General features: G+C 43.7%; 1 protein-coding gene across 1 annotated transcript in view; it reads right to left on the reverse strand.

Moving 5' to 3' along the window:
- Positions 1-11,135: 11,135 nt before the first annotated feature.
- LOC125905804 (uncharacterized) overlaps positions 11,136-16,050 on the reverse strand; it is a 54,062-nt gene continuing 49,147 nt past the window's right edge. The window contains exons 6-9 of the mRNA XM_049604026.1: positions 14,193-15,184; positions 13,689-13,758; positions 13,345-13,510; positions 11,136-11,494 (exon numbers count right to left, since the gene is read on the reverse strand). Coding sequence (XP_049459983.1) covers positions 11,377-11,494; positions 13,345-13,510; positions 13,689-13,758; positions 14,193-15,184 — 1,346 coding nt within the window. The 3' untranslated portion in view covers positions 11,136-11,376. The remainder of the gene's footprint in view (positions 11,495-13,344; positions 13,511-13,688; positions 13,759-14,192; positions 15,185-16,050) is intronic.

Below are 16,050 nucleotides of genomic sequence, written 5' to 3' on the forward strand. Positions count from 1 at the left end.
GGGCTACTTTTGTCCCGTTTGGGCTACTTTGTCCCGTTTGGGCTACTTTTGTCCTTTTTGGGCTACTTTTGTCCCGTTTGGGCTACTTTTCTCCGTTTTGGGCTACTTTGTCCTGTTTAGGCTACTTTGGTCCGTTTTGGGCTACTTTTGTCCTTTTTGGGTTGCTTTTGTCCTTTTTGGGCTACTTTTGTCTGTTTTGGGCTACTTTGTCCCGTTTGGGCTACTTTGTCCCGTTTAGGCTACTTTGTCCCGTTTGGGCTACTTTTGTCCGTTTTGGGCTACTTTGTCCCGTTTGGGCTACTTTGTCCGTTTTGGGCTACTTTTGTCCGTTTTGGGCTACTTTTGTCCGTTTTGGGCTATTTTTGTCCGTTTTTGGCTACTTTCGTCCATTTAGGGCTACTTTGGTCCGTTTTGGCTACTTTGGCCCTTTTTGGGCTACTTTGTCCCGTTTGGGCTACTTTTGTCCGTTTTGGGCTACTTTTGTCCGTTTTGGGCTACTTTTGTCCCGTTTGGGCTACTTTGTCCCGTTTGGGCTACTTTGTCCGTTTTGGGCTACTTTGGTCCGTTTTGGGCTACTTTTGTCCGTTTTGGGCTACTTTGGTCCGTTTTGGGCTACTTTTGTCCGTTTTGGGCTACTTTGGTCCGTTTTGGGCTACTTTGTCCCGTTTGGGCTACTTTGGTCCGTTTTGGGCTACTTTTGTCCGTTTTGGGCTACTTTTGTCCGTTTTGGGCTACTTTGGTCCGTTTTGGGCTACTTTTGTCCATTTAGGGCTACTTTGGTCCGTTTTGGGCTACTTTTGTCCTTTTTGGTATACTTTTGTCCGTTTTGGGCTATTTTTGTCCCGTTTGGGCTACTTTTGTCCTTTTTTGGCTACTTTGTCCTGTTTGGGCTACTTTGTCCCGTTTGGGCTACTTTGGTCCGTTTTGGGCTACTTTTGTCCGTTTTGGGCTACTTTGGTCCGTTTTGGGATACTTTGTCCAGTTTAGGCTACTTTGTCCCGTTTGGGCTACTTTGTCCCCTTTGGGCTACTTTTGTCCGTTTTGGGCTACTTTTGTCTGTTTTGGGCTATTTTTGTCCGTTTTTGGCTACTTTCATCCGTTTAGGGCTACTTTGGTCCGTTTTGGGCTACTTTGGTCCGTTTTGGGCTACTTTTGTCCCGTTTGGGCTACTTTGTCCCGTTTGGGCTACTTTGGTCCGTTTTGGGCTACTTTGTCCCGTTTGGGCTACTTTGGTCCGTTTTGGGCTACTTTGTCCCGTTTGGGCTACTTTGTCCGTTTTGGGCTACTTTGGTCCGTTTTGGGCTACTTTTGTCCGTTTTGGGCTACTTTGTCCCGTTTGGGCTACTTTGTCCGTTTTGGGCTACTTTTGTCCGTTTAGGGCTACTTTTGTCCGTTTTGGGCTACTTTGTCCCGTTTGGGCTACTTTGTCCGTTTTGGGCTACTTTTGTCCGTTTTGGGCTACTTTTGTCCGTTTTGGGCTACTTTGTCCGTTTTGGGCTACTTTTGTCCGTTTTGGGCTACTTTGTCCTGTTTAGGCTACTTTGTCCCGTTTGGGCTACTTTGGTCCGTTTTGGGCTACTTTTGTCCGTTTTGGGCTACTTTTGTCCGTTTTGGGCTACTTTTGTCCCGTTTGGGCTACTTTGTCCTTTTTAGGCTACTTTGTCCGTTTTGGGCTACGTTTGCCTGTTTTGGGCTACTTTGACCCATTTTGGGCTACTTTGTCCTGTTTAGGCTACTTTGTCCCGTATTGGCTACTTTGTCACATTTTGGGCTACTTTTTTCAGTTTTGGGCAAATTTGTCCCGTTTTGGGCTACTTTGTTGACCATTACTCAGAGGTTATTGAACAAGAGACTGAGAAGTTGTTCACTCTGCCCAGCCCAGACTGACAACAGCCCTTTGATATCGCAGCCAACTTGGCCAGACGTAACCTTGGCAGACGCCTCCTTCCTGACACAGTAGAGCATACAGAGGCCCTACTCATAGCCAGCCAGGCTGACAGGGGGACACCAGCCCCCAAACATGTCTCAGGTGATCACACAGGGGCCATGGCACCTGCAGAGGCACACCAACCAGCGCCTCCACCTCCACCACCTCCCCCCCAGGGGACACAACCAGCTCCCCAAAATGTCCCTGATGACCGCATAGAGGCCACAGCATCTGCGGAGGTGCAACAGCGAGCGCCTCCACCCCAACCTCCCCCCCAGAGGACACCACTGACCGTCACGGCACAGGTCCACACGACACCAGACCGGTCACCGCCCTCACAGGGAGCAGAGACCCAGGCGTACCTTCCGCGCCAAACCAGGTGAGGATGCATCCACACCTTCTCTGCAGCCGACCTCACTTCCACCTGAGAGGGAGCAGCCATCGGAGACAACGGGATGCCGCCAGCCGCCCACAGCTACCGCCTGAGACGCGGTGGCACTCATGGACCTGACCAGTGAGGAAATCGACGAGCTCCTGGGTGACCCCACGGAGGAGATCAGCCTTGTGCCACGTACTTCTATGACTCCTCTGCGCAAAAAAACATTCCAGTCCCAGATTGTCTTTGGCAGAGGCAGTGAAGGTGCCACACACACCACACTTGAACATACATTAGCACCACTCACACGCAGGCCCACCATACACATTAACACCACTTACAAAATCAAAAACTGGAGCCTAGCGGGGAGGGAAAAATGGCTCATTCTGGGAGACTCTAACGTCGCCAGATTTCCACCCTTTAAAGTAACTGACCTGCAGATAGACAGCTTCCCGGGAGCCTCTTTCAGACATGTACAGGGTGTTCTATCCAAAATGGACCCAGTTCCTACGGTAGAGACACTGATTCTATTGCTGGGCCTAAACAGTACAACCCAGACATCCATAAAAGACCTACAGAGGCACATCAGGATGGCTAAAGTCAAATTCCCACAAGCAGAGATTTGGCTGCCTCTCATCAATTTTTTGTGATTTCTTTCAAAACACATTACTCATCTTAGAAAATACTTGTTGTAAATGTGAAAAGACTAAACTGTGTAGTCCTGAACTATGGAGTTAAACTGTTTTTCATCATTTCTGTATCCAGAATTGTTTGGGCTGGCCTAAGAGCCTACTCAATGACACACTAGAAGCATCCTGTACATAACCCTCCTTTACTTATACAAATACTACTTTACTGCCAACATTAGAGCTCATATTATCAGTGTTGTTTCGTTCACCCCCTGGTGAAGTTGCTACATCCCACGTGCTCTCTGAGCTCTTTTAGTCCAATATCTTCATGAATAAACATCTCTGTTAAATGCCAGAGTCATATAAACACAAGCTGAACAGCTGTCACTAACAAACCTCTCAGTCTCTCAGACTAAATCAGCTACAGTTACTACTTACTCCTATGGGTGTGAACCTTATGCTAACATTAGCTGCTGACTATCATTGTGTAATGGTATTAGCCCTTTGACTCAAGGTATGTGTCCTATGCTGTCAGACTATGTGCGCAACTGAGTTAAGTGCCAAAAGAGTCTATCGCTGCACCATGACTCCTTCTTTAGCTCCCCGGTGGAATTTTATTACTTATAGTGCATCTAACCCATTCTGACTATCTTCACCCCAGAATGATCTTGATCACCCATACTTGGCTTAGCCCAGAGGACACTATTCCTCTTCATGAAAACCTCCCCTTCTAATTTCTCTTATTTATTTATTTATTTTCATTTTTATTTATTTATTTTATTTTATTATTTTTATTTTTTTTTATCCTACCAAGACCAGCAAGAATGTTCATAAATGTTCTCCCATCTCCTTTGGAAATTTTACCACCTTTTAAATCTTCAGTTTTATAATTAACAGTAGAGACCCAGTACTCTGTGTTTTAATCTATAGACCCCCAAAACTGAATTCTGGCCTTATTACTGAATTTTCTAAACTTCTGTCCCTCATCACTCAGTGCTTTGACAATATTATTATATACTTGGAGACTTTAACATCCACGTCTGTTGCCCCTCTTGCAATCTAAGAAATATTTCTCATATTAGATCTTTTTATCTTTCCATGACCTCAACAAAATCATAAATACCCTTGTGTCCTCCTGCTTCAACTACTGCAACTTAGGCCTCTACACCTGTCTTAGCCAGAATTGTCTCCACCGTCTGCAGTTGGTTCAAAACTCTGCTGCCAGACTGTTCAAGAAATTCAAGAAATTTAAGCACAGAACTCCAGTTTTAGCTGCACTTCACTAGCTGCCAGTTAAATTTAGAAGTGATTTTAACATTTTATTATTAACTTTTAAAGTTCTTCATGACCTAGCTCCTCGCTTCATCACCGAGCTTTAATTCCCTACAGCCAGCTCCTTGTCTAATTTTAAATCTCCTTGAAAAACATATTTTTTATAAAAAGGCATGTTATAAAAATGGCAGCAGTCTCGTGCATCTATGCTCTTGTTGTCTTTTCTCCTTCTGTTTTTACTCATTCATTCATTACTGTTGTTACATCGTTTTTTTTTACTATGTTATTGTCACTGTATTTTCTCTTTTTTTTCTTTTTCCTTGTACATACACCTTGTGACACCTATAATCACCTTTACAAACACCTTGTCTCCTCTATCTCTTCCTCAAACACCATAGGTGAATAAGAGAAAACAGACAAGAGTTCAGTATCTTAAGAACCCACTAGGTCCTTATGAACAACACTTAAGTCATTTTATCTACAGCAAATGTTTTTCTCCTTTAAACTTTCAACTATTAACAAATACCCAATTATAATTATAATACTTTATTTCAGTAATATATATTATTATCCTCAAGCTGTATTTCAGACTCTTTTTACTTTAATTTGATTCAAATAACCTAAAAACTGTCAAACCATCAAATCAAATCACAATGATCTAACATTTTGTCTCCCATTGCACTACCTTACAAGGAGAAAAGGAAAGGGAGCACCCTCAGCACTTTTTTCCCCTCTAGGAAGATCAATCCTATTTGCATTCTATATGGGGTGTCCCCCCCTTGCTCCACCTTTTAAATTTAGCAAGAACTTCCAGTATTTTAATTCTAGAGTGAACATCTAGCCCAATTTTCTAAAGATCAAATATGCTCCATATAGCAACATATGAAATCATAAACAAGGAACACACACACACACCCTCCGGAGCACACACTCTCACACAGACTTACTAAAAATATCCTCACTGATCTTTTCACCTCTCTTCACAGACATAAATGTCCTTCTTGGGGCTCATACGTTTCTTACCAAATTCAAAACGTCCCCTCGAAAGAGGCTCACAACTTTTATCAAAGTCCCCATCAAAGGCTCATAAGTATTTATCAATATTTATAAAGTCCTCTTCTTTGAGGCTCATATATTGTATCACTAGGAAACAAATAAATCTCCTGTTCTCAACTACAACCTATATATATATCTATTTCATATGAAATCTATCGCATCAACATAACATAAATCTCATGAACCACCATCCCATTGCGCAATCTTTCACACACAACCAGAACACAGCTGAGACAGCACTTCACACACACACACAGAGATCACTCTTCTAACAAACAGAGACACCTTGGCCAAACTCTCACACTAACTTCAACGTTCTCCCAAAAACACAAACAGCTTTCAATCCTCAATTCTCAACGTCTTATTCCTATTTTTCCTTTATTCCTATTCCTCTTTACTTTATCTTTATCCTTACCTTATCTCTTTTACCTTTTTTTCATGCGTCCAATTTCCCTTGGGCCCAGGGTTATTACTGTCCTCTTTTATTTTTAGCCAAATTCCCGACTATTTCTCAAAGCCTACTTTCACGCAGTGACTAATATACACATGTCTTACCATTATGAAGGTACAGGGCCCACCTCTTCATTAATTGCGCATGGTGTTATTTAGCTCACCTTATCGTTACTAATCAGGCATTTTCTCATTACTTCACTGTTATTTCTTCTTTCCTTAGTTTACTTCAAAGTTTATTCTCTTTACTTATTTTACATCAGTTTGTTCACTGCCGTTCCTAAGACAGACTCCTTACATCAATCAATCATCATCATTCCTAAGACAGGCCTCTGTCTTTCTTAAGACAGGTCACTCCCCCCTTTTGCCCTTCACACAGCGCAATCAAAAACAAATTTAGAAGGAGAAACACCCCAACACCTACACATCATGGCACACACACACACAAATGATTCGTTACGGTGTGACCAAACAGCAAATACACAACAGCCCAGAAAGATCATACCAGCACTCAATCACGTGAAATGCTCACCGTATATGCAGGCCTGATGCGGGAGCAGATGCACTGAAGCAGTTGGTGACGCCGCAGGCCACAACACGTCCAGAGTTCGTGACGCCAAAATTGTTGTTTCTTAAATAGCGATGATGTGAAGGTGATGAAGAAGACTCCGATGACACCATCTTGCTTGCATAAAGAAAAGGTTTATTACAAGAAGTACAGCATCTATCAAGCATCTAGATTGCTTGGAGAGGTTCTCGGCCAATGTGAACTACTCTGAAAAACAGCCCCAAATACCCTGCTTATATAGACTCGCTGTTTCTGTGAAATGTGAGACAAAGTCAAACAGACACCAGAGGGTCACCCTAGTTGAACTTCACCAAACTTTAACCCTGGGCCATAAATATCTTTTTTGACCCTGACCATATACCTAAGCCCCTTACTGGTCATCTGTTCCAAAGCTTCAGAGTGAATGATAATACACTACACAGGCAGCAGGTGTTGGTTGTCATTGGTTATGTTGCACAATGTTAGGAATCTATCCTTGTGTGACAACGGGCTATCCCAATCCCAAGATGGTGGGATTGTAAAACAACAACTCCCCAAAGGGTGAGGTGTGCATATCACGGCCCTGGTAGTAGGTCCTGTTTTCTATCCTCATAGTAACACCCTCACGTCCACAAGCCGTCAGCACGGCTACCACATCGGAATCACCTGTGCATACGGTCACGTGTCCTTGTAGAACATTTGCCAACTCTACTAGTAGTGTGTCAGCCTCTGTGCCCCTGCACTGTATACATGCCGCCCTCAACGTAGCCAAACGGGTATCCTCGTTATCTGCACACGTTGCCACAAAAACACCATTGATTCCCTCCGGTCTATCTATCAACTTAGCTGTATATCCGGGATCAAGGGTAGATGGCTCTTGTGCATAAGGTGTCCCATCTTCAAGTGCAGTCACAGATACGACTACATGACTGTTGTGATGGATGGACACCACATTGTCCAACGAGCCTCCGTCTAGGATATCCGACACCGAGGCGTTGCCCTTGGAACCGACAACTAGATACACTTTGTTTTTCATACCCATGTCAGCCAACAACATCAGTATAGTGTATTCTATAGTGCGCAGATTACGTCTACAGAACTCGATATGAGGTTCAACGGTGTGACAGAGCCTCATCTCCCGTACAGCCGGCTTCTGAGCACCCGAACCATCCTTTACAAGCACCACACAGCGACTGCCCTTAATCTCGGAGATGTAATTTAGCACCAGCGTTCTGGCCACATTCGTTATAGATGAGTGTGGGTCACCCTGAACGTAATCCCGTTCAGTGATTCTGTGAATCACCATGAGATGGTCTATCAGGGTCCAATCCTGCTGATGGCATGGTCTGTCAACCACTTCAAATGGGGCCAGATGAGGATTGGCTAGCATTGCATGGATAGCCTTGTGTTTCAATCCCATTTTACTACGTTAGACGAGATGTGCACTGTAGTGCTAGCTCTACATTGTACATTGACCATGTACTTGCTATGCTGGGTTCTATATACATATATATATCCCCCACTGTAATGTCCGACCTAGAATAGGGGCCAAGTGTCCGATCCACGTTCACTGACACAGGGACACATTTGATCACAAGCCTGCGATGTAGACATTCGTTGGATGATTGGACCCTATTAGCAGATGATACTTTAGATTTACCAGATGCTGTTTGGGTCTAGGTTGGGCTGAGCCACTGCTATCACGGAGTATCTGGACAGTCTCCGCTTGTGTTATGATTGTCATTGTGGTCGCTGTGGGCTACTTACCGCCTACTCAGTTGTATGGTACAGATGCCTTGGCGGTCCTGATCTTCATCTTCTCCTGGTTGAAACATATGTTCCTGTAGCACAGGTCCTTGCAGTCTAACCATGGGGTTGTGGCCTTTGTGGCAATAGAGGAACGGGTCTCGATTCTCACGTTCACACACACAGGAGCTAAACAATTGAGCACCTGAGGACAGAAGCAGTTCAGCCATGGGAACTTGTTGCGTATACCCTTAGAAATTGTGGGTCGTAAACAGCGTTGTATAGTAACTTGATTTGTCCCTGGTCTAATTATCACCAGATACACCGTGGACCTCTCTGCCATGCTTGGGTACGTGAGTGAGAACATAATCCACGTCAACCACACTTGTGCGTTGTAGCGCCATAGGGTGGCACGGTCCAGGACGTCATTGTTATGGGTTTTGAGCTCTAACAATGCTATCGTGTCTGTCACGGTGTCGTGTGCCACAAGATCCACCTCGGTGTAAAATCCCCATGTGGCTCGAATGGAGCTACAAACCCGCGTACAACCGTTGTGGTACATATAATGGCCTGGCGTACTACTCATATCAGGTGTGGATATTCCTGCAACCTTGAGTCCGGCGCATACAGGGGTTAGATGCAGCGCTTGGAGATGTGTGAGAATTAAACGTGCCACCGATCCTACATCCTGTAGCAATCTCTTTCCGTTGTAGACATCCTTACACTGTGTGTCCACGGCAATGCCGATACAGGCTGATAACAAGCTTCTATCCCATGCACATTTACACGATGCTAGGCTCAGTGTTCTATGCCGGGTCAGTTGCAACAGCGTTGCTTTGAACATCACAGTCTTGGCTTCGGGTGCGTTCAGGTGTCTTAGATAATCGGCCACCCAGTTGAGTGTGCTCTTCGGGTTCAGGTGCAGTTCGTCGACAATTCGTCTATACAAATCCATGCTTATCATATTATGACACCGGCGCCGCTTTCTGTAACACAGGATAGAGTCAAGATGTTTGGTAATACCCTGAACCCTGTACCACCGATGGTCACCTCTAGACTTTGCCCTCAGTGTACCACCTGCACCCTGAAACGTTATGACTGGGTCCTGGATTGTATTAAATGTTCTACGATCGCTACCCTCACGGCTGCATGCAGACCTGCACACCCTCTGGACCCCTGACGTGTAAACACGCACCTTCAAGAGATGAGTCGCAAAAGCCAGTTCCTGGGAGGGTTTGAATCCTTGATATCCACAAGCAAAGATATGTTTAACACCAGAATCTCAGCAGCATCCACGGGGACTATATTGAGCGCAGCCCGATTCAGGGGTAAGCTCGACGTCGCTATCACAGTGATCACATCTCTCATTGTCGGGTTCCTGATCATACCAAACAACATTCTAGACAACAATCATGGCACAAGGATCTCAACCGGGCCACATGCTATAGGCTCCAGCTCGCAGCCGTCCGACTGTAGACCTGAATACGAATCGGCCTACATTCACGCTGGAATAGCCCTGGTCGTGCTTGGGTGTTTGGCTATGGTTGTGAGCATAGTGCTCAGCTACTTTTCAGCTAAAAGCAAGCGGAAGATGGATGGCCCCGACACGTACAGAGGCTAGGACACTCCCAAAAGCACTAGAACCGTGCTTGCGTGTCTCACCATGATGAACTCTTCATGGCCGTTATAGCAGGGTGTATGGAGCTGCTCTACAGACCTCTGGTCAGCAACGCACAGAGGTTGCACAACATGGAGTGCGCAATTGCAGTGTTTAACATTATAATCTACATCATGTACGTGGTGACCATGGTGCTTACGTCTACTATCCTAAAGGGGAAACATGAACTGAGCCCGGTTAACACTCAGAGGGAATTTCAAGACACTGTCACGGTGACCCCATCAGCTCGAGAGTACATGACCAGAAGCGCAAAACCTTATAATTCACAGGGTAGTTTCATATAAAGAAATGCTAGGTGCGGGATACTAGTGTCAGAAGACATGGTCAAGTGTACCCGCCGTAGTCAGGTAGCATAACACTGTGTGGACATAGACGGTCAGCGGGTCACATCCCCTTCGCCGGCCACTCCGTCAACACGTCGGGATCAACCAACCCTTATACAGGATATTGTCTTTCTGGTCCAGTTAGCATACCTGGAGTACCCATGTCATTGTGTGTCATGATTCACAACTTCATCTATGTAAATAAACGACACTGAAACACATTCCGAGTCAGCTTGTCTTTATGGATAGATAGATATATATACATAATATACATAATGCGTGGGCATATGATGTTAAGTCATATTCCCTGGCCTGCTGTGAGGGATGGTATTAGTCCTGCCATGTTACACCAGTGTGCAATATCTCCGTCTGTCACAGTGTGTAACTGTGCACACCTCAGAGCAGGTGCCCATACACTGTTAGAAATTTATTGTATTTTTACAGGAAATTCCTGGCTAATAATTGCAGTAAATTTACAGTAAGCAATATACAGGACCTTTACTGTAAATTAACTACAATAAGGTACTGTACTTATACAGTATTGTACTGTAATTAATTACAATTAAATATTGTAAATTTACTGCAACTCAGTAGCCAGGAATATCTTGTAATTTTACAGGATAGAATATTGTAAATATTACAGTAAAATGTTGTATATTTACTGCAACTCAGTAGCCAGGAATTTCCTGTAAATTTCACAGGATAGAATATTGTAAATATTACGATTGAATGTTGTAACTTAGATAAACGTCTTCTTTCAGCCTTCTGCAAAGAAAGACAAAACAGTGGCATTTTTGTTGTTTTATTGTTGGCTCAGTATCAACATAGTCCCACATGTACTTCAGTCTCTTATACAGATATGTGTGTGGTTCTGCAAATAATAACAATGTTAGCATCCACTAACAAAAACGAGTGGCAATACAAAGTGCTAACGTCTATAAAGCTGCCACACAAGGCTAATGACTAGCTAGCACGCTAGACATTACAGGCACTTCAGATTCATCTAGTTTTTCATCAAGTCATCAGATTCATCACATTCATCAAGTCTACATACACTATAGAGAATACAATCTAAAATTACAACAACAACTGCTCTCGAAACAACCTTGTTTACATCCAGGACATGTTCACTTCAACTAACATGGAGCAACACGTGTATACAACTGTGGCAACATAACAACAACCAAAAATTAGGCTACAACTCAGCTAGTTCTTGGTACAAAGAAATACATCAGTCCTTCACAACAGGCCTTATTGCCTGGTTTCACTGTGAAAACATAACCATTTCAAAGCAACATAGATTCAGAACATGGGTCCTAATAAACAAAAAAACAAAAATAGATGCAACCCCACCCAGCAGCCTGACAGACACCTACTTCCCCATCAACTCGAAGTCCAGCAGTTTCCTTAAGAGCGTGCACACAGGTGCGTTGAGCCCACGTTTTTTCTCTGCCTTGCTGCCTGTCTGAGGATTGATTCCACAAAAGGCTCTGAAAACAGAAAAAAGAACATACACTTATGACACATTAAGGAATCTATGAATGTACTTTCATTAAGTGTTTTTCAATAAATTGCCATTTTTAGCAATAGGTTAGGATTAGGGTGGGGGGCTGGTTAATGTTAAAGGGGCACTGTCACGCTAGGTTATCTTTTTTTTTTTTTTACTTATATTTTTGGGCATTTTAGCCTTTATTAGATAGGATAGTGAAGATAGAAATGTGGGAGAAAGAGGTAGGGGAAGACATGCAGCAAAGGGTGAAGGTCAGATTCGAACCTGCGCCGCTGCAGAAAGCCCTTAGCTTTATAGGGTACACGCCTAACTTGGCGAGCCACTGGGGCTTTGTATAATCCCTTTCAGTGGAGCTCTATCCTACAAAAAAAGGGCATTTTCCTCGGCCAAAACCAGTCCAGTGGACTCCCTGTTTTTCCGAGGCAAAGTTGCTCAAAACTCACAGGAAACACAGGCTAGAAAACCAATCCACGGTTGTGTGTGTGTGTGTGTGGAGTATATTCAGTAACACAGTGTAACCCTGTTAAATTTATTTCACTGTGATTTCCAGAACCCTTTGAATGTTTTTGAATGCATGTTGTTCTCGCAGGTAGTGAAATTTCTGAGCTTACCTGAACGCATCACCTGCAGCTCTCCGTGTGTACGAAAGGAAGGACAGGAAAAAAAGGAGGAAAAAAAAAACCTTGTGCAGCCGCAGAGCAAAGAGTCCTCTTCGGTGACTAAATGTGATGATATTTTGTGTTGAAGTGTGATAGAACTGTCGTTAGAAACGGAGTGTGAAGCGAAACTCACCTGGTAGCACCTGGTAGAAGTGAGACTGATCATGGGAGCAATTCAGATGAGTGTTTCCCGATCTTTCTGGACTATTCTGGCTGGTCTTTTGTGAGGGACGAGTTCTTCGGTTCAATTGTGATTCCACACTACCGCCGCTGCCTTGGTTCAGCTGCAACCCGCATCACCACCATGCTGCATGGAGGCTCTTGGTTCAACGGGATCACAGTGTGGATACCAGTGTGGTAGGACAGGCTCAGTCCTGAGGAGTGACACCTTTTTCACTTTATTTTCTGAGATCTCAGTATTTTTTTTAATTAATTTTCTCTATTTTTTTTTACATTTTTGCTAAAAAAACTGATTGATAAAGGAAAAAAACCTGTTTTCTCATTGGAGGACCCTGGAAGACAATAAATAAACTGAGTAAACAACGGAAAACCGGGAATAAAAAGGACAATTTAACACATTAAAAGGGAAAGAAACATTTTTTTACTTTTTTTTTTTTTTTTTGTCTTTATTTTCTTAATACACCGGTACCGGTCAGGTAATTTTCAGTTCATACTGTGAATTTAATTTCATTTAATGTGGAAAAAAAACGGTCAATGTGTGGAAACTGAACGTTCTAAGTTGAAGGAAAGGAAACTGAATACCTGAACATAAACGTTTAAACTACATTCTGTGTTACGTGTTGTGTGGGTTGGAAATCAGTTGCTTTAATGCTCAGTGCTACCGCCAATCTCCTTACCCGAACCTAGTGAATAGACAGGACCTGATAGAACCCGAGTAGACTGAGGAAAAGGTTACAACAGCATGTCAGTACTAACACTTACACACATACACAAAGACAAGCATACATTCATAAACACGCGCGCACACACACATCACACGCATGCGCGCGCATGCTGACAAATATGAAGCAAGGGAAGGGGACAGGAGGGATAGAAATTGAGAGGTAGAAAGGGGTAGAGAGAGAGGGAGAGAGAGAGAGAGAGAGAGAGAGAGAGTGTCATGGTTATGACAGTTTAATAACAGTGTCATGTTTAAACAGTTTAAACATACCTCTGGATAAACTCAAGAGTGCTTGAGGCCTCTGCAGGGTACTGTAGGTTGAAAGCGTAATAGGCAGCAAAGAGCGCTGCCACTCTGTTCAGAGGGTTGCTGTGGGGCCCCATCACGCATGTTCCTTCCATGGACATCAACCACATGTCTGCGCTCAATGTCTCTCCTGAAACACATTAACACAAGATAATCACTAAAAGCTGCATGAATAACAAACACACACACACACACACTGGACACGCAATCCTGGACTGGACAACCCACTCTACCTCCTGAGCCACTCAGCCACCTGACACATCCATGTAACAACTTATAAACCTCAACAAAATAAGGGAAGATTATACCTTGCACAACTAAGCGAGGTGTGTTGGGTAGGGTGATAGCTCTCTGTATGTCAGCAGCTGTGGCAGAGGGCTGGAGAATAAAAAACATAAACATATTAAAAAAGATATTACAAGTTGTCTCCACATAGACTTATTATTATTAGCCTATAGTCCACAGCCATTCTGCCATGTATGGGTAAGTTAAATAAACAACAAAGAAAACTTGGTCCAGAGACTCTCATGTTCCACTCAACACACCAAAGGGAAAAAATCTGTTTAAATGTCTGATGCTAACGTAGAGCCAATAGCATGGCTATTGTTTTTAAGATATGAATGTTATGGTTATTTAAACAGTAAAAGGAACGACACAGCAGGAAACAAAGGATAAAGTATACTACCAAGGACAAACTGTCCCCCCCAGTTGTGTAACAGGAACACAATGGTACTGCATAAGCAATTTACAAAATAACTGGAGAGAGAGACAGAACGAGGGAGGGAGAGTATGTATGTGCGAGTTATACTCACATCAGCTGTAAGGAAGATACCATCCTCCTTGAAGTGAGCAAGCAGACACAAGATGATACAGATTGCCTTGTTGCCATTCTCTTCTTGATAGGCTTCCAAAACCTTCCCCACCCCTAGTGTCTTCTGTTGCTGAAAGTAGTCCATTATGGTCTGGCTTCTTTGGTCGATGGCTACTGGCAGCTTCTCCAGGATGGAAATGCCGGTCAGCTCACTGAAGTGGGAGAAGAGGCCCTTTTGGGAGAAGAGAAATGGCCAGTCGTCCTTGATTTTGGAGATGCTGTACGAAGGGTCAGCATTCAGCTCACGCCGCTGGAGAATGTAGGTCATTTCATGCCATCTCTGGAGCGCTCCTCTCTCCGCTCCTGCCATTCCAACCTGGGCATAAAGCTGCTGCATCTCTTTTTTCATCTCTAGTAAGCTTTCTTCTGTCTCCCCAGAGGGAAGTTCTTCAGGTGACCAGCGGACACATCCATACTGGTCCATGGGACCTCTTCCATGCGCCCTCACTCCTGGAATGGAGGGCCTGTTCTTACGGACCCGTGCCAGGGTGTTGTTTCTGTTCACATGTTCGATTCTCGTTTTGACTTGTTGTACAAGAGATGCCCCAGCTACTCCATCATCATCATCCACGTCCCCAAAGTATTTCGGGTACTTCTGAACTATATCGTTGACAATTTTCACACAGATCGCTCTTTTGGGGTTTGGATTGTGCTCTCTCATCTGATCAGCCAGACATCTGATCATTGCTCTTCTTGCTGCCAGATTTGGTCTAGTTGAATTTGCGATAGCTGACCGGATCTCTTGCGGCATCTTCTCCCAGTTTACTCTGAAATTTGAAGGCCATGGTGTGCGTGGTGAGAGCAGAAGTCTTGGGTTGGATGTTGTGGACGCCTCTGGGGGGGACACGGTTGAGAAGGTTTCTCGACTTCCCGGGGGGTACAGGGTTGATGAGAGTTGTGGAGAACCAGGAGGAGACAGGACTGATGAGTGACCTGAACAAAAATGTTAACCATTAGAACTCTGTAATCCAGACAGACACAGTGGTCTATTTCAACACCCATCGTCATATGTTCTATCAAACAAAGCCATTCATTTTCCTTTTATTTCAACCTTCTGTGGCACTAGTCTGTACTCGTACAGCACTGTAGAACTTAGAGGAAGCTGGGACCAGGGTGTAGGCTCATAGGAGCAGTTTATGACTAGCTAAAGAATGGTAAGACCACAGACCTGTATAAACGTTGAACTGCTGGCTTGCTTTATATAAAGTTGTTAGTAAATATACACACATAGAACTTGACAGGTAGAAATATGAATCTCAAAATAATAAAGCAAAAAAAAAAAAAAAAGTTGAATCCTTTTCTTTGATTCAAACCTTAGATATACGTATTACATTGTGCTCTGAAATACCTGGTTGTTTGTTGGTAAGTTTGCCATGTAATAAGCGGGATAATGACCACGAACCCACACGTTATCCCGCTTATTACATGGCAAACTTACCAACAACAAAATAACAAATGCGTCCCTTTTTAGCTCAGGATTGCTCTCTCCCCCTCCTAGCAACACAACACACATCAGTCTCACATATACCTTCAATAAAATAAAATACAAAGTTCGAAAAGAACAACTAAAAACACCTTCTGAATAAATCCTCCTGAAGCATCACCTAAAATGGTGGCGCAGTACACCTGCTACACTACCGCACTAGGCTAATGTAACCAACGGCATGTAGCTCAATGCTTCTTGCTTCGGTTTACATAGTTAAAGAGAATTAGTAATCAGCGCCTCACTTTTTTCAAGGAAAGTACCTTTTAAAAATAAAAACAAAATCAACATTTACTGCCATTATAAACTGCCATTT

This window comes from Epinephelus fuscoguttatus, linkage group LG18 (genome assembly GCF_011397635.1).
Source record: "Epinephelus fuscoguttatus linkage group LG18, E.fuscoguttatus.final_Chr_v1".
Classification (NCBI taxonomy): domain Eukaryota; kingdom Metazoa; phylum Chordata; class Actinopteri; order Perciformes; family Serranidae; genus Epinephelus; species Epinephelus fuscoguttatus.